The sequence below is a fragment of the Harpia harpyja genome, chromosome 2 (genome assembly GCF_026419915.1).
Source record: "Harpia harpyja isolate bHarHar1 chromosome 2, bHarHar1 primary haplotype, whole genome shotgun sequence".
Lineage (NCBI taxonomy): Eukaryota > Metazoa > Chordata > Aves > Accipitriformes > Accipitridae > Harpia > Harpia harpyja.
Genome location: NC_068941.1, coordinates 24457230 through 24476193, shown reverse-complemented (window position 1 = coordinate 24476193; position 18964 = coordinate 24457230). Strand labels below are relative to the sequence as shown.

General features: G+C 40.9%; 1 protein-coding gene across 2 annotated transcripts in view; it reads left to right on the top strand.

The window, feature by feature from the left end:
* PKD2 (polycystin 2, transient receptor potential cation channel) overlaps positions 1-18964 on the top strand; it is a 34600-nt gene that overhangs the window by 11730 nt on the left and 3906 nt on the right. The window contains exons 3-14 of one of the 2 annotated variants that reach the window (XM_052772716.1): positions 4411-4544; positions 4905-5155; positions 5896-6120; positions 6691-6919; positions 9374-9544; positions 10714-10895; positions 11887-12007; positions 14444-14542; positions 15550-15671; positions 16519-16636; positions 16894-17054; positions 17866-18013. In XM_052772716.1, the coding sequence (XP_052628676.1) occupies positions 4411-4544; positions 4905-5155; positions 5896-6120; positions 6691-6919; positions 9374-9544; positions 10714-10895; positions 11887-12007; positions 14444-14542; positions 15550-15671; positions 16519-16636; positions 16894-17054; positions 17866-18013 (1961 nt within the window). Of the gene's footprint in view, positions 1-4410; positions 4545-4904; positions 5156-5895; positions 6121-6690; positions 6920-9373; positions 9545-10713; positions 10896-11886; positions 12008-14443; positions 14543-15549; positions 15672-16518; positions 16637-16890; positions 17055-17865; positions 18014-18964 lie in introns of both variants that reach the window. The other variant, XM_052772707.1, reaches the window with a different exon arrangement.

Genomic DNA, 18964 nt, shown 5'->3' with positions numbered 1-18964 from the left:
GTTATATTAACTAAAACATGGGAAACTTGTCTCAGTCTAATTGGTCAAGATAAACTGCCGAATTGTGGTTCTTTGTGCCAAGTTCCCTTTATCTTGGAATGTGCACCTGTGTTCTTCTAATTGGCATCTTTCTTTTTTTGTCTTCTTGTTTATTCTGTTCAAGGTCTTCTAAAGGCATCTGGAATGCTCTTGCGACCGTTAGCTAAATATGTGTCCACAACTCCCCCTTTTTTGTTTTTTGACAAGTAACAACATGCTGTATTGCCCTTTGCAAAAACCTATGAACACAGTTAATTAAACACAGCAAAAGCAACATTATACCTAATAAAATACGTAAGAATAAAAGACTGTTCAGGTAATGCCAATGACACACAAAAAGAGGTTTGATTAATAGCTTTTGTCAGTGTCACCCAAACATTCTTACTGTCCCACAGTGTTAAATGATGTGGATCAATCACTGGTGCCACTGTCATGCTGCTTACTACAGTCAGCGTGTTCCATATCAATCTCAGCATAAGGTTTCGTCCATTTAGTTGGAATCCACTTCGGCCCATTTTCTGTAATGACACAAGCATAACCTCAGCCCCACGTTATTACTTTAAAAGGTCCCTCCCATTGCTGACGCTCAATATTTTTAACCCAGACTTTCCATCCATTATCAATATTTTGAATCCCACTATTCATTGTTTGAAAATGCTGAACTACAGGGGGGACAACTGACTTTCCACGCAGGGTCAAAAAATTCATCACATATATTGCTTTCATGAGTCTATTTGAAGGAGGTTCCCCTAATTACCCCGTTTTTTGTTTTTCCAAAAAGTCTTTTAATACTTTATGAGTACGTTCGATTATAGCTTGACCTGTGGGAGAATGAGGAATGCCAGTAACATGAGTAACTCCCCAGTGCTGAAAAAATTCCTGAGTCCGTTGTGCTATAAAACATGGTCCGTTATCTGTTTTTATCTGGGCCGGGACACCCATTGCTGCAAATGCTTGTCGTAAGTGTGTTTGTAGATGTTGACTTGTTTCGCCCGCAAGTGCCGTGGCCCATATCAGCAAGGAATATGTATCAACAGAAAAATGAACATAACACAGTTTTCCAAAAGCTGGTACATGAGTCACATCAGTCTGCCACAATTGCAAGGATTGCAGACCCCTAGGATTTACAGCGCCATCTCCGTGCCCAGATAATTTCTGGCACTCAGCACAGGATTGAATGATGGCTTTGGCATCTGCTATAGAAATTTGAAACTGTTTGGCTAATACTTTCGCTGGTTAGTGGAAAAAACTATGAGCTCCACGTGCCTGTAGAAGTTTATTGGGGGGTGGCCCAGTCCATACAGGATTAGCTAGCAAATCAGCTCATTTATTCCCTTCTGTGATCCATCCAGGCAAACCGGTGTGACTTCGCACATGCATTATATAATAACACTTTGTCCGTTGGTTTAACAGAAATAGCAACATCTTAAATTTTTCAAACAATGTGATGTTATCAATTTCTTTCAAATAAGCCCGTCTCAAGCGTTTTACTACACCTACCACATATAAAGAATCAGCAATAATATTGACCTCAACATCCTGCCACTTTTTAAATACTTCTATTACAGCTTGAAGTTCCACCACTTGGGGGGAGCCTTCACATGTGACAATGTGATTTTTCCATACCTGACCTTCTTTCCAAACTACTACTGCCTTTCCTGTTTTTCCACTGCCATCCGTAAATACTGTAGGACCATCAGTAGGTAACTCTGCACACAATTCTTTTTCTTCTAGTTGTATATTTTGTAGCAAGGTAAACATTTTGTGAGCAGGAAGATGAATATCTATCTTTCCTTCGAAATCTGAGAGTTCCATAGTAGAATGGTTTCTATTGTTGAGACATCCACTCCGGCACTTCCAGCTGTTCGGGCTGGCAATTCTGCCAGACATCCTTCCTGGCGCCGTTCTGGGATCCTTTCGGAGCTGTTGGGGTCATCGCACCGCTCCTCGCACTCTTCTTGTAGTTTCCCGGCGATGGGGTACCTTGAGGTGGCAGAGCTACACCTTCATTTGTGAAACGAGATCTACATTGGTTAGCATAATGTCTCCCTTTATGACAACGAGGGCATATATTAGGCCCAGCTTCCACTTTGTTTCGCCCTTCTTTACACTGAAATTGCAAATGTCCCAGTTGTCCACATTTATAGCATTTCTTAACATTTTTTGTATCCATTCGCATGGCTACAGCAAAAGCATTGGCCATTAATGTAGTTTTATGCTCCAAAGATCCAACTTTGTTACAGGCCTCTATCATATCTACTAGCGTCACTCTTCCTGGCATCGATTGTAGTATTTTTTTACAGTCTGCATTTGCATTTTCCACAGCCAATTTTATTATCAATGCTTCTTTGGCATCAGCATTATCTATTTGCTTTTCAATAGCATCTCGCAGACGATCAATGAAGGACATATAAGGTTCCGTATTACCCTGCCTTATACTTGTAAATGATTGTTCTGGCTTTCCAGCTTCAGGCAAGGTTACCATTGCCTTCAGAGCTAAGGAAGCTGATTCTTGTAATACTTCCACGGGTAGCCTCGCTTGCCTATTAACATCTGCAAAGTCACCAGTCCCCATCATTTGTGCAGAAGTGATCATATACCTTGGATCTCCTTCTGGGCGGTCCAAATTTCTTAGTGCTGCTAAATCACATAATTCTGCCCATTTCACCTTCCATAATAGACGCTGAGTCGGGGTTAAAATCATTGTAGCCAATTGTGTACAGTCAAAGCCCGTTAAAATTTGACCAGAAAATATATTCTCCAATAACGCCTGACTAAACGGAGCAGACAGTCCATTAGCCATTACTGTTTTCCGTACTTCTTTTATTAAATCCCAATTGAAAGGTTGCCACACGTTTGGGGCATTCTGCCTGACTGTAACTGGAAAAGCCACAGGATTTAGACCTTCGGTTAACATTTTATCATTTATGTCCTTCCATCGCTTTTTTATAGCTTCTCCTGGGGATGTATCTGTCTCATAGGGAGGTGCAGAGGGGATAGGTCTCTGCTCAAGAGGCAGGTTACTTAAAGGGTGATCGTTGCCTCCATTAATGACACCTCCCTCGGTGTTTAATTCCTCATCACTGTCCGAATTATTTACCACCTCACCACACACACTTCTATTTTTTTCCGGGGTATCTTCAATTGAAATTTTTACAGCAGCAGCCACCTCCTTTTCTGCCTTAAGGGCTTTCAACGTTTCCAGCACCAATCTCCACGTAGCGGAGATTTTCTGAGCCTTCACTACCCCACGCGATACAAAGTCCCAAATTACTTTTCCCATTTCTTTCCAATTTTTAACTTCAAAGACTTCTGCATTCGAAGTGGGGGCACCATGGTCCTTAAGCCACTTCAGCATCATACATAAAGTATTTGAATCATACTTAATCCCTCTCACGGAGAGGATATGCGAAAGCATTCGTACAATTGCCCCTTCTTCCACAGACATCTGGGCACCCATTTTAATCCTCTTAGCCGCTCACCTTACTTCCAAACGAGCAGGGTGATTGATCTCCCGGGAGAAGGTTGTCCGCTCAGTCCAGCTGGCTAGACGATCGTTCGGCTAGAGTCTCCTCGGGACGCACTTCCAGCAATTCCAGCGTTTTCTCGGCCCGCAATCACATCGGGGTCACCATTTGAGGAGATTGAAGTAGATGGACGCCTGTAATCTTGAGAGCAGACAGCAGACAACCCTTTATTGCTAAAACACACACATACTTATAGTCACATATTCTGCAAAGTCACTGTACACGCGCACAAGCATAAAATATGATTGGTTATATTAACGCTGTACACGCGCATAAACATAAGATATAATTGGTTATACTAACACTGTACACGCGCATAAACATAGGACACAATTGGTTATATTAACTAAAACATGGGAAACTTGTCTCAGTCTAATTGGTCAAGATAAACTGCCGAATTGTGGTTCTTTGTGCCAAGTTCCCTTTATCTTGGAATGTGCACCTGTGTTCTTCTAATTGGCATCTTTCTTTTTTTGTCTTCTTGTTTATTCTGTTCAAGGTCTTCTAAAGGCATCTGGAATGCTCTTGCGACCGTTAGCTAAATATGTGTCCACAGAGGTGTAGGAGGGAGAACTGGGTATTTTAAACTGATTGATCAGTCTGTTCTTCACTGCTTTTTGTATTATAATCACAGACAAATGCTGCTTGATGTGGATTTTGTTTTGTCCTGAAGCTTAAACTTTTCAGTGCAAAATCGATATAAATACAGCTTGCTGTATTCAAAACAAGTGAAGTCCTCTTTTATTTTCCTATTTTCCTATCTCCACCCCCTTTCCCCCCCCTTTCCACCCCCTTTCCCACTGCCCTTGCTCTTCGCCCCCTCTCCTTACCAAATCTTTTGCAGTGACTTATGGGACAGTGAGTTCCAGTATGTACTATTACACCAGGGTTATGTCGCAGCTCTTCCTGGAAACACCTGTATCAAAAATGGAGAAAACTGATTTCAAAACTTTGTCCACAATGGATGACTTCTGGAAGGTAATCTAAAACCAATTTTTTATCTCTCTGTTGCCGTGATTTGCTTGTCGTGTCATGGCCTGTAAATTTAACCTGCAGGATCTTTTTTTCTCATGCAGTAGGGGTTGTACATGAAGATCTATGTGCACAATGTCAAAGCTATGGAACAAAGTAGACCTTTCATATGTGAAGATTTAGAATGCAGGTAGTGCTAGTGGGGCAAGGTAGGGCAAGGTTGTGGAATGTCTTTGGAGGACAGGTAACAGTAAGGTCTTATGTCAGAAAAATTATCAACTGCAATTCTAACACATCCATAGAATGAAGATCTATAAAAACAGTGCTGGCACAACATGCAAACTAAAATTCTGTCTTCCTCCCCAGTTCACAGAAGGCCCTTTGCTGGATGGTCTTTACTGGGAGATGTGGTACAACAACAAAACCATGGCAGAAAACAAAAGCTTCATTTATTATGAGAACTTGCTCCTAGGAGTGCCTCGCATTCGACAGCTCAAAGTGAGAAATGGTTCGTGCTCAATACCTGAAGATTTAAAGGATGAAATCAAAGATTGCTATGATGTCTATTCTGTAGCTAATGAAGATACTGCTCCTTTTGGACTTCGAAATGGAACAGCGTACGTAGTATTCCTGTAGACACTTTTTTTTTTTCTTTCTCCTGACCTGGGTTATGCTGAATTACACAATAAGTCACTTGGCAGAGGCAGCTCTGCATTTGCTATATGTTCTGTCTGTAAAGCCAGGTAAATCCAGAGCAGCTGCCAGTTCTGCTTGTGAAGAGACCTTTCCGAACTTGGAGAGGACTGCGCTATTGATCCATTTGAGTTTAGGTGCTGTCATTGTGCCATTGGTAGCTGTTACGCATGGCAGACATGCTGTGGTCTGAGTGCAGCACTGCAACTTATGAGCACCTGTTCTGTAATTCCAGATTGTATTACTGCAGTGGGTTTCACTGAGTTGTCGTCCCTGGCTAAAAATAGGAACAGCACTGCCTGTCTTGGGATGATGTGCGAGTTGAACTGTGAAAGGTTTTGGAGGTGGAACGTAACTATGTAAATGCCAATTTTCTTTCTTTCCTTGAGGATGGAAACTCTGTGTGAGTGGATTGATGTGTTCTTTTCACAATTAATATATTTGTGACCCATCTTCCTATCTTAATTTTGTTGTGTTAGTCAAAGGAACTTTGTAAGCTCTTTCTCCAGGGTACATCAAAACTTTCTACAAGTACCTCTTAAGTGAAAGCAGCTTTAAGTAACTGATATGTTTCTTTGGTCAGGTTTTGTTGGTGTCTGTTTTGTTAATTGTAAGTTGAAAGTGGAAAGACCAACATGCTCTGTTTCACTTACTTCTGAACTAGTTGGACATACACCAATGAGAAAGACTTGAATGGGAGCAGCCACTGGGGCTTGATTGCCACATACAGTGGGGCTGGTTATTACCAAGACCTTTCAAGGACCAGAGAAGTGACAGCTGTGCAGATTGCTAGCCTTAAGAAGAACCTGTGGCTGGACAGAGGGACCAGAGCAGCTTTCATTGATTTCTCCGTATACAATGCAAATATCAACCTATTCTGTGTTGTCAGGTATGAACAGAACCATGACAGTGTTCAAATTGCACACTGTACGTTGTAGACTTGGGGTTTTCTTCTGATTGCTTTGTTTTGAGGACATGGGTAAGTGTATGTTTTGTATAAAGGAGACAGACAACTGAAGTGGTGTGCCTCCCTGTCACAGAAGTGGGACTGCACATGGCAGCTGCACTCACCATCTGGAGGCAGTTCTGACTTGCCTGATGCTGCAATGGCTTGGGTGCAGTTTGCAGGCGACTTTTCTGGCGAGTTGGCTTATTGAAGTAAATATGTGGATATACAACATCAGTTTTCAGACTGATGAAACAGGTGCAAGATGAAGACAGGTCTCTCTGTCTCTGTTGTCTCACTGTTCCTGAAATGCTTTGGGTTTTAGGCAAAATTGAGTGCAGTCAGGTTTATACCTTCTGTTCTGTGTAGTGTCTCTCCTGAATCATATGTGGGCTTTTGCCTGTTTTAATTATTTAAATAATTATGTAAACAAAACTGTGTATCTTCTAGTAGTGCTTTTCATCAGCACTGTGTAAGTGAATTTTTTTTTTATTTGCCTTTTTTTAAATGCAGGCTGTTAGTGGAGTTTCCAGCGACTGGAGGCCTTGTTACGTCTTGGCAGTTTCAGCCAGTGAGGCTGATTCACTACATCTCCACATTTGATTTTTTCCTGGCAGCCTGTGAAATGGCATTTTGTCTTTTTGTTCTTTATTACATGGTGGAAGAGATCTTAGAAATTCACATTCATAGATTGCACTACTTCAGAAGTCTCTGGAATTGCCTTGATATCCTTATCATTGTGGTAAGTAATCTTTATAATAAGGCTAAAATTGCTTTCTGAAATGCACTTTGTGGGAGACGTTGGTGACTCAGTATTCCTGTTGTGGTTTTAAGGGATAGAGCCATCATTAGGAAGGATACTTACAGACTATTGGGCTATTCAGTCTGAATAAGAAAATTTAATTTGTGTTGTAATGTTGGTGTGTTTTGCAAACTTGATTGTTCTGTCTTTGGTGGTTTCAACTTTCACATCTGTCATGGTTTAACCCCAGTCAGCAGCTAAGTCCCACACAGCCACTCACTCACTTCCCCACCTGCACCCCCTGCCCCCGCCGTGCCCACAGTGGGATGGGGGAGAGAATCAGAAGAGTAAAAGTGAGAAAACTCATGGGTTGAGATAAAGACAGTTTAAGAAGTAAAACAAAAGCCATGCACGCAAGCAAAGCAAAACAAGGAATTCGTTCACCACTTCCCATCGGCAGGCAGGTGTTCAGCCATCTCCAGGAAAGCGGGGCCATCACGTGTAACCCTTACTTGGGAAGACAAACACCATAACTCCAAACATCCCCCCCTTCCTTCTTCCCCCATCTTTATATGCTGACTATGACATCATATGGCATGGAGTATCCCTTTGGTCAGTTGGGAGGGGGGACCGCTGAGACAGCTGACCCCAACTTCTTGTGCACCCCCAGCCTCCTTGGTGGTGGGGTGGCGTGAGAAGCAGAAAAGGCTTTGACTCTGGGTAAGCACTGCTCAGCAGTAAGGAAAGCATCCCTGTATTATCAACAGTGTTTTCAGCACAAATCCAAAATGCAGCCCCATACTAGCTACTATGAAGAAGATTAAGTCTATCCCAGCCAAAACCAGCACAACGTCCTGGTGAAAAGTTAGAGTATTTGTCCACTATGCTTTTTTGCAGTTTTTGTCTATAAAGACACAGCCATTATGGGAGGTAGCAAACTCGCCCTCGTTTCTCTCCTACATATCTGATACAGATTATTGCAGCGGCTTTCAAGTAAGAAAATCACCTGTTTTAAAGTAGTGATTTGCATTTGGAGGAATGGGACTGGGATTTGAATGTTTGCAAAGAACCACGAAGAGATTTAATGTGGTATTAAAATACCAGCTAATACCAAGTTTGAAGAAGTGTCTTAAAATTGTAGAGGGCTAGCAACTGTCAGGGCTGCTTTCTTGGTTAAGTGGACACTATCTTGGTGTAGCAGAAAATCTGAGCTTTGAATTTAAAGCTACATAATAAAATTCTCTCTGGACTTATATCAAGCTGTGCTTACCGAAAGTATACAAAGCTGGCAGTGCTGAAACAGTTCCAGTCCCACACTCGTTTTGCATCTTCAGGCTTGGATGAATTAAAGGTTTAAGTCTTCAAGTTAGTATCAGTAATCTAGAGAAATCATACTTGCATCACAGTGCTTTGTAAATGAAGGACCATTTAGGAGGTTGTTTACAGGGACTGTGTGCCGTTTGTTATACTTAACGGTGGGGGGGGAACAAGATGCTTTGCTGTTACAGTCAGTGAAGTGTATTCAAGTGTGAGTGTAAAATTCAGTTCACACCAAGGGTCAAAATTCTGTGTTTATACCTTGTCTGAGGGACATTGTTTAAATTTAGGATTATGTACTTTATGACTCCATATACATGGTGAAGTGTTCACTTACACTAATAAAAAGCACATTTGCAGAGGTCAAAGCAAGAACCTTACCTGTATGGTAAAACTACAGCTTCTCTTCTGTTGCTTGTTCTGGGCAACACTGGTCAGTCTGTGCTCCGGAGAAACTCTAGTACCTTTTTGGCTACTGCTGTCTTTCTGCTCTTTACTCTTTTTCACCTTTGTCTTTTTGAGTTGTCATCTTTCTTTCCTTATTTTTCTTTCTCTGTGACAGCTTCATTTTTCTGAGCCCGCTAGGCTTTACCATCATCTTTTTCTTCAACTGTGGCAAGGAAAAGATTTCTAAATCTTCTTACTCCCAGGCTATTTGTATATAGTCTAGGACTACAGTGGTTTTGTTGTGAAATGCATTTCCTGATATGTCCAGAAATTCAAGTTTGGATCCTATCTCAAACAGCAGCCACTGGGCTGTTAAATTAACTCCTGAGTGAAAAGTGGTGAAACCTGGCCCCCTCCAGCCCACACAACTGCCTGGCCCTAAGCACTAATGTGATCAGTGACCAGCGGGGTTAACCCTGAAGGACTGTGAAAAGCTTGTATATAGTGATTTCTTTTTTTCTAGGCTCTGTGCAATCCCTAGCTGTTACTTTCCTGTTTGAAACTTTAGCTTTGTAGTCAGGACACCTTGAAAACAGTATATTTGCTTTTACTTAAAGCTCACATTATGGTAGTGCTATAAATAACATGAAGTTCCTCATATCTTAACTTTACCTGATGTATGTGACTAAAACAAGTTGTTTTAAAATTCTAATCACCTTTCATAAATTTATGTATTTCTTTTGTACTCAGCTCTCTGTGGTAGCTATAGGAATTAGCATCTATAGGACATCAGCTGTTGATATGCTGCTGAAGAAGCTGCTGGAAGATCAGAACTCGTTCCCCAATTTTGAGCCTTTGGCATATTGGCAAATGCAATTCAACAACATTGCTGCAGTCACTGTGTTTTTTGTCTGGATTAAGGTAACTCCAAGGCACACATCCTTATTCTAACATTGGAATGCAAGCAGTATTCTCAGTTTTGCATGATATATTATTTGAGATTTACTCATTTCTCCTAAAATCGGTCATGCGAGAAAGAGAGCACGGGGGTAACTTCTGGCAGATTAGAAGCAAGGTTGTAATTTGCCACAGGTTTAGTCAGTCCTTGTTTAAGTCTAGAAGATGTAGTCAGTGCTAGTGCTTTGTCACAGCAGACACGTAAATAAATGTTTTTATTATTCCTGAACTGACAAGTCAGTAATTCTTACTGGGTACTGCTTTTTCCTAGCCTGGTTTAACTGTGCCCATTTTATGTATTCAAAACTTCTGAATTGTTAGAAGGGTTGGTAAAGCTAGTCCAATTCATTTGAAAACTAGATATATTACTTTAGTTAAACTTATTTTCTCTGTTTTACTGCCTTTCTAGTGATACTTCTTTCCATGTCCATACTCATTTTCCTGTCCTCTGTATGTATACAGTTGCAGAGGAACATTTAGTTAATAAACTGTCTAGTGGGAAAATGTAAGACCAATAAGTGAATTTCCACTCCGATACTCCAGACTGATACTTAGGTTTATCAAGCAAGTGAGCTAATCTCTTACTGTTTTATAAGACAAGAATTGCATCTAATTTTTGCATCATGGTTTAAGCAATACAGTGGCTCATTGTAAGAAATAATGGTAAACTGCAGAGTAACAGAATAATGCACATTGGAGGGGACCTTGGAAAGTCTCTACTCCAACCACTTGCTCAGAGCAAAGTCAGCTGAGAGATCTTCTTTTCTCACATTTTACTACTTCATAGCTAACATCTTCATTGAAGATAAAGATAAATAAATACGCTTTTGGAAGCATTTTGGTAACACTGCTTTGAAGCCAGGGTCCCAAACAGGGGAGTGAAACAACACACAAACAAACAAAACCCCACATCCAAACAAGAAGTTGGTGTTCTCACAGAATTTTCTTCACATTTCAAGCCTCAGTGGTTTTTAGTAAGCAATGTATTTCTAAGTGTAAATTAACTGACTTTGTCTCCAGTCAAATTCAGTAAGATATCTCGTGTAAAAGGCTGGAGAGTGATTGTGTTAAGAAATTGTTGTCTTCCTTGTCTTTACAGTTGTTGTTTTTTTTGTTTGTTTTTCTTTTAACAGCTTTTCAAATTTGTTAACTTCAACAGAACAATGAGTCAGTTATCCACTACCATGTCTCGCTGCGTCAAAGATGTCATTGGCTTTGCTATTATGTTTTTTATTATTTTCTTAGCATATGCTCAGTTGGCCTATCTTGTCTTTGGCACTCAAATCGATGACTTCAGCACTTTCCAGGACTGCATGTAAGTACAAGAATAAAAAATACAAAGAATTTCTCAGTACATTGGTAAATGGATTTGGTTGCCTCATCGGAGACCAAACAAATCCTACAACATCCATCTAAACAGATAAGCTGCAGACATATCACTGTTGATGTAGTTCAGTAGCAAATGCATTTTTTATAACATTTTTACTTCAAAAACTGTCTCGGCTGTGAGATTAAGAATATGCTATAGTTAGATCAGTAAACTAAAAATGGCAGTTTTTGATTAGTGGAAGTGACATTGTTTTTATAAGTTGGTCGCATTCCTATGTTCCTGATAGTGTGTGTCGTTGGGTGACTCAGAAATGGAGTCCATCTTAGCAACTAGTAAATTTGTAAGTATCTGCTGGAATCCAGGAGAGAGATAGGACTTGATATAGGGTTGTTAATCAGTTTTTCCTTTATTGATTTGGTACAACATAACCTGATTCTAACTGAGGTAATTACCAGGTTGTTCAGTTATCGATTTCCCCCGACCCCTTACACTGGGGCAGTGGTGCAAACAGTTTCTTGTAGGGAAGTGGAGGACCCTGAAATATGCTGATGGTGCTGTACAGTGCCAAGCCTCTTCCAGCCTTGGCCCTGTACAGACAGCTTTAGAGGGAGAGGGTTGGGGCTGTACGTATGCGAGAGGCAGAAGGAGTAGGAGAGCGATCAGAGTAGGTCTTAAAGCTTCACAATAGTAATCATTGGTTTGCTCTGCTTCCTGTTTCCCCCATGATCAGTTGTGATCGAAAGCCAGAAGAAACCACTCTAGTTTTATTCTGTGTGTGTGGCGTCTGACTGCAAGTTTGGTTATGCCTAGAGATGGGCTTGAAGAATTGACTATTGCAGTGCCTGATAAAGTATTACAGTAGTGCAGACTTCTCTGCGGGCCATAGTCAGACTATTAGGGTAAAACAGTTTGAGAATTCTTGCACAGCTCCAAAAGTGGTTTTTTTCAACTCCTGGATGTGTTTTGTTTTTTTAAGATTTACTCAGTTCCGCATCATTTTGGGAGACTTCAACTTCACAGAGGTTGAAGAAGCTAATCGAATTTTGGGACCAATTTATTTCACTACATTTGTGTTCTTTATGTTCTTCATTCTTTTGGTATGTACGCCTTTTTTTATGCGGGGTGGGTAGGTGGCCGTTTTTGCATCTCTTGTTCTTTGATTCCTACTGCTACCTGGGGCTTTTTTTGATAATGGTGAGTGTGCAATTCATTTAGGGGCCTGACTGTTACTTAGCTAGTCACAACACACTGTCATTTTTTTCTTCATTTAAAATAGGTTTGCATTGTATGTTTGTTGTCATTCCCGTATAGTGCTCCATGTTGTGGTTTTTTAACTTTTTTTTTATTACTATAAAGAATTTTTTATTTCTAAAATCTGAATAGTGCCTGGTTGGCATACACAGCAAGCCCGTATCTTTTGGTAAAAAGTAGCTGTAATGTTCCATGAAGGCTCTTAGTTATAAAGCGCTCTAGTGCGTGGCTGGCTGTGTTTACAACAGCCTAGTTCATGCATGTGACACACAGCTTGTCTGCTAGAAGAGCCTAATTCATCAGCAGTGCAGCAGCTTTCAGATATGCAGGTTTGCCTGCAAAGGCCTCTTTTCTATCCTCTTTTCCTTCCCCAGGGCAGAGTTGGGCCCTGTCTTTCTCACCTTCCCAGTGCAGATTGCCTGTACACTTTTTGACAAACAGTATTATAAGAAGCTCAACTTATCTGAGAGGCAGTATGTAGACATGATTCTATGACAAATAAATTCAAACAGTGAGTATATTGTGAGTGAGTACTCATCTTTTGTATACTCTCTGTTAATACTAGTACTGAATCCATATTACAATCTTACTAATAATTTATATGACAAAGTGGAGGGAGGAGGCCTCTCTCTTAGAAGTCTAGGAGACCAAGTAAATTAATTTTTTATGTCGATATAAGTGAAGAGCCCTGGTATCTTCTACCTGGATGTAGTTTTCAGTTAGTTTGGTACTAACATTAATATATAGTAATTTTGTTTCTGATGATATCACCAAACGGAAGCTGTTATCTAAGCAAGAAATCCTCAGATTATTCCCCAAACTGTGTATCTTTTGGTGATTTGATAAGGTGGCAAGCATTAAAGCAGGATTTTACTAAGCTTAAAATGGTACAGCAGTCCTGTATCATCATAACTTTTAGAGTTATTTAATGACCCTTGTAGTTAATGAGACTTTTTATTATTCTTTGAGATGAGGAGAAATGGCATTCAGGTGTTATTTGCGGGACAAGACTTCAACTTGGCTATTCGCTGGTAAGGAAGCGGAGAGTCTTCAGTGTTCAGTGAGATGGAGCAGTAGTCTATCGTAAAATAACATATGGGTCACTCTGGCCGAAGAAGCACATGAAGCAGGTTTCATATTTGTTTTGAAGCACCTCACAAAATCCAGAGGCTAGTGTCCAGTAAGGGAAAGAAATATTTTTATCTAAGGGGTACCAGAAAAGCACTGGAGTGTGAAGGCACAGCAGGTTATCCAAAATACTCGCTATTTGTGTGCTTATTGATACCCGCGCATCCTGTCATTTGGCTGGAGTGAAATGTTCCCATAAGCTCCCCGATACCAGTCGGAGACCTGGAAACCAAGTTAGGGAAGATGGGCAGAAAGCACCAACTCTTAATGTTGGGCAGCTGAAAGCAAAATAGACAGTAGTCAAGTTACCTCTTAATTCTCTGGTGTTGGGCAAGAATGCACAAAGGTACGGCATTGGAAGATTGTTCTCCTAAAGCATTTTTTTAAGTCCATGAGGAAATAGAGGTTAACACTGCCTTTCTGCATGAGAGTGGGACATTGAACGTGCCAGTAAGTTGAGTAATTATTTCTGAACTTGAATGTCCAGCTTGCAATTCAGTCATGTTTACTCCATGTTCACCAGGACCCTTTCAGTAATGACAGCATGGCTCAAGTAAATTATATGCTTCGCACAGGGTTAGTGAAACCAATATTTTCTCTTTAGTTTGAACAAGCGACCAAAGTCTTTTTGGAGTTGGTGGCATACATGCCAAAGTGTCTGATTTTAAGCTTTTTTTTGTTTTTATCTTCAGTCTGAAATGCAAATAGAGCTGTAACTAGGTAAGAACCTTGTGTTTTGTGCTGGTTATTATGGGATGAATAGTTAACTTGATTCCTCAGAGATTTTTTGTTACCAGTTGTGTTGCCTAGATTAATTCACAGTTGTTATCTGTGTAAGTTTGGCCTTGCAGGTAGAAGGCCAAACTTACATGTATAACATTAAACAGGCATGGTGTAGGCATGAACCCTCTCTGGAAAGTAATTGTCCAGTTACGTTAATAACCAGTAGTCTTGATTAAAAATTGTTATACTGCAGTGCATCATATTTTAATATCTCAAGCTCTTGATGTTAGTGCTTTTTAAACAGCCCACTATTTCCTCCTGGCCCTTTTTAAAAAAATCATGTATAGATCTGCACATGAAGGTCATAGGAGTGGTAGGGGTCAGACTTGTTGACATTTTTAAGTGGGCTTTTTCATTTCTCTCATGAACAGAACATGTTTTTGGCCATTATCAATGATACATACTCCGAAGTCAAATCAGATATGGCACAACAGAAGGCAGAAATGGAACTGTCTGACCTTATCAGAAAGGTAAAAATAACGTTTTGTTTGACACCTCATTCCTCACATCTGAACTTACTCTATAAAACACTATATAAACCATACAAAGTAAAGCTGGCAGCAGGTGATGAAAATACACATCTCTTAGTTAAAATAAATGAATCTGAGCTGAGTGTAAATTAAATGAATGAGAACATTCCATCACAATGTGTTTTAGTCATCTGAGATTTTGTGTTGAATTATCAGCCTACTGAATACAACACAGGATTTGTGTGTCTAGGTATGTACAGAAATATTGAACTGATGAAGCTAAACTGCTATTTGGTTTGGTCACAGAATTCAGTATTACCTCATTTCAGGCAATAAGATGAGGCAAGTCTTGGATAATGGGCTGGGAGCTCCCAGGGGCAGCTGCCATTGAGGTTGTTGAATACAAAGTTAAGAGCTTGGCCTGAATCCCAGTTTAGGAAAAACATGTGCATGTGTGTGCACTCTGGCATGGATGCAGTGCTGTAACATGGTCAGAAATGTCTAAACACATACTTAGCATGACGAGTAACTCAGAGTGTAAAACTTGGAAACTGGTTATTAAAACAGAGCAGAGAAAAATGAAAAGTGCTACTTTGTTGGGATGAGGACTTTTAAAAAAAGTCATTCCTAAAACCAAAGAATGAGACATAAGCAAAATGACTGCAGAAAGTTGTACCTGTTTTGTCAGCTTTATTTAAAACTGTCACTTAACTGTCAGTAGCTGCCAAAGGTGTCTTACTGGGACAAAATACTCCATTCCTACTGACCTACAGTGCAAATTGAAGGATGAAAGCCTTACCTCTAACTGCAAAGGCATTTGGATGTTGCCCATTTAAACACTGAATAAAAGATGGATAAACTGGAGGAAAAGAGAGATTCTTGCAGGGCTTTTGGAACACACTGAATGACAGTATTTACTAGCTGATTTTTGTAATCTGAGAAGTTATAAGAAATCAAGTGTTAACATTCATGACAAGTAAAACATGAAATACCACTTTTTCTTTTAGGGCTACAACAAAGCCATGATCAAACTTAAACTGAAGAAAACTACTGTTGATGACATTTCAGAAAGTCTGAGACAAGGCGGAGGAAAACTAAATTTTGATGAACTCCGGCAAGATCTAAAAGGGTAAGGAAGCTGTTACTTCTTATCTTGAATAGTATTCCCAGAGACATGTGATGTTAAGTCTTTGATGTGAGTTTCTCTCTCTTCTGTGACGTGGCAAGAGTAAGCTAATGTGAATAAAGACAATACAGCAGAGTGCTTTTCTTTTGGTTGGTGGGTAACAAAGCATGTGCTTTTCCTGTATCTGGTGGGAAGTTTATGTAAACAAACAGATGTGTACAGGTAAACCATCTTTGCATATGGGTCTGCAGGCATTGTACAAAGGAAAATTCAAACTGTGGCATGGAACTGCAGAAGAAGAGAGGAGTAGGAAAAGAATGGTCAGTTCGAGGTGGAAGAGAAGTCTTAACTAAGGGAGGTCTGCTGCGCTGTGGCCCCTGGAGTCTGCACTATGGCTGGTGTTGCTGCAGAGGGGTGGCATCCCACACTGGAGGAAGGATTTGGCGCTCTGGGGCCCAACCTCCTTGAGTTGCTGTGTTGTGGGGTAGAAAGGGTCTGAGCAAGGAGAGATCTAAGGCCTTTGAGGAAACGGTAATGTTTCTATCAGCCACTGCAGGAGTTTGTGAACAGGCAGGAATCCAGGGAAAGGGAACAAATCAAGGAGGTATAAAAGGGATGGCTGTGAAGGAGCGGGGTACAGTCTAGGAGAGATTTGTGCTGTTACCTAATGAAAGTTGAGGGCTGAGCTCTTTGTTATCAGTGTTGGGAATTTATAGACAGCACTGGGATCAGTCATGTCTTTGGCTTGGGGATGAAAGTCTGTTTGGAGTGAAGTGTTTTTCTAATACTTGAAGTTCGTTCAGCATCTGACAAATGGAAAGTAAGGGAACTGCTTTTACTGCCTTTTCAGGAAGGGGCACACAGATGCAGAGATTGAAGCAATATTTACCAAATATGACCAGGATGGGGACCAGGAATTGACAGAGCATGAACATCAGCAGATGAGAGATGACCTGGAGAAAGAGAGGGTGAGCCTAGCATTAGAAGTGGTATTGCACGAGTGCTGTCTGCCAGTCTTCTCCCCATGCTGGTTTGCTGCATCAGAAGAATCCTCTTGTTTCCGTTCACATTTGCTCTCATCCCTGGCTGTCTGAGCAGAAATGTAAAAAAGCAAGGGGCAGCTGGTGGAGGGCAGGAGGTCTTTGACCTTGACACCCCTATTCCCCATGTACACGTGAAAGTCTGTACATCTTCTCTGTCTGTGGCTTGTGTTTTCACAAAGGAGGATCTGGACCTGGATAGGAGCTCTCTGCCACGTCCTCTGAGCAGCCGCAGCTTCCCCCGGAGCTTGGACGACTCTGAGGAGGATGAGGATGAAGACAGCGGGCACAGCTCCAGAAGGAGGGGCAGCAGCTCTAGTGGGGTTTCCTATGAAGAGTTCCAAGTGTAAGTTTATGCTTCTGAGGGGCATGAATCTTCATGGTGGTTTGTTTCGGGGTTTGGTTGGTTGTTTTTTTTTTTTTTTCCTTGTGGGCTTTTTTCTTTCAGTTACATAGTAGTCTCTCCTATAACTCTGAATATTAATCAAATTATTCATAAAACTAAATATTATGTTTTTAAGGTGCTTAAGTCACTCCTTTTAGTAGCTTTCAAGTAATATCTGAACTGGAAGTACTTTAGAGAGACTCATGGGAATCGGTTAGAAAACCAAAACCAAATCAAAACAAGCGAACAAAAAAACCTCAACAAACCCCATCCTGTCCTTAAAACCTGGTCGTTGAAAAGACAGAGAAAATGGCCATGCTACAATAATGCCAGTAGACTTTTCTGATTTTGTTTTAGTAGTAAAATCTTGAGGTGGTTTTAGGTTCAGTGAGAACTTCAGCTGTTGTTTTTAATAAGTTGAAGTTACTTGTGTGTATTTTGTCTAAAATGATAGATCTCAATATTAATTAATTATAGTGACACTAGCTGAATGAAGAATTTGAGTAACTAGAACCAACAAATTTTGCTAAGGATGACCTAAAAGCAGGGAAAACAGAGTGGAATATGTACTTTTTTTCCCCATCTGCTTTACCCTGTGTTATCTTCTTGCTCTTGTGTACTTTGTCCCTTTCTGGACAGTAGGACTGATTTGTGGAAACTCATGTGTGCTTGAATTAAAATGCTGTCTCATCCTTATCTGCTCTTGTGTGTTGACATGCTGGAATGATACTGACTCAGAAATGTCACTGAAGCTCACACTTGTTGTCCTCAGACTCATGAGGCGGGTCGATCGCATGGAGCATTCTATCGGCAGTATTGTCTCCAAGATCGATGCAGTTATTGTGAAGCTCGAAGCAATGGAAAGAGCCAAACTAAAAAGGAGAGATGTGTTGGGAAGACTGTTAGATGGAGTGACAGAGGTAAGAAGTCCACTCTCTCCTGTCTGGTCACAACCTGCATAGCTTGCCTGCTGTTAGCACTTCTTTGCTTGGGAGGGTTGAGAGAGTGGTGGTAAAGACAAGGTGGGTGCTTTGGCAGTGGCCAAGTGATTTCAGTTTTGTGTTAGGAAAACATGAAATTTAAAAGGTGAAATGTTAGGGACATGATGCAAGTTTCAAATACGACAACCCATCTTATAGCAGGACTGTGTCACAGTCAGGCAACAGAGCAGCATTTAAACCCCTGAACCGAACAGCAGTGGTGTTCAGTAGTTGCTGAAGCAGCTTGTTTATCCCTTGGTGTCTGTTGGGATTAATACAAAGCTTTTTATGGACTAGTCTGTTAAGAGTCTGGGGGATCCAGCCCAGCAGGACTGTGCAGCCTGCTCTTCTTCTCCCATGTGGCTTCTGGGATTGCATGTGGCAGGTGGAAGAAGGTCACTTCTGTCACCAGGAACATCTAGCTTCTATTGCCTCCCCTCCCACCTTCTCTTTCTTGAGGGCCCTTTGGAAGTGGCCTGTGGGACAAACGTGTTATTTCTGTGGATGCTAAAACCTGTCAGCTTCCTGATGGGGCAAGAACAGCCAGAACTGGACTGTTAAGGGGTGGGTGAGATGGACTGTCTTTGTGGGTTTTGTAGGTCAGACTTGCAGCTGCCCTGTCACACATAACAGTGTTCCTGGCTGTTACTGTTCCAGTCAGTAATTCTGCTTGATTCTTGCTATGGGGCATCCTTGTGGGTGTGCTTTCCTCAGTATATTTTACATTTCTGGAGGTGGATTTAAATATTAGAAACTTTAATACAATTTGCGCTTTCATACGTGAAGGTGACAACCTGTTACATCACTGGAAAGAAAACAATTTACTGCAATAGCTGCGTTTCTCTACTAGCCTATGGAAATATTTGAGTGGTATAAGAATTTCCCATGTTT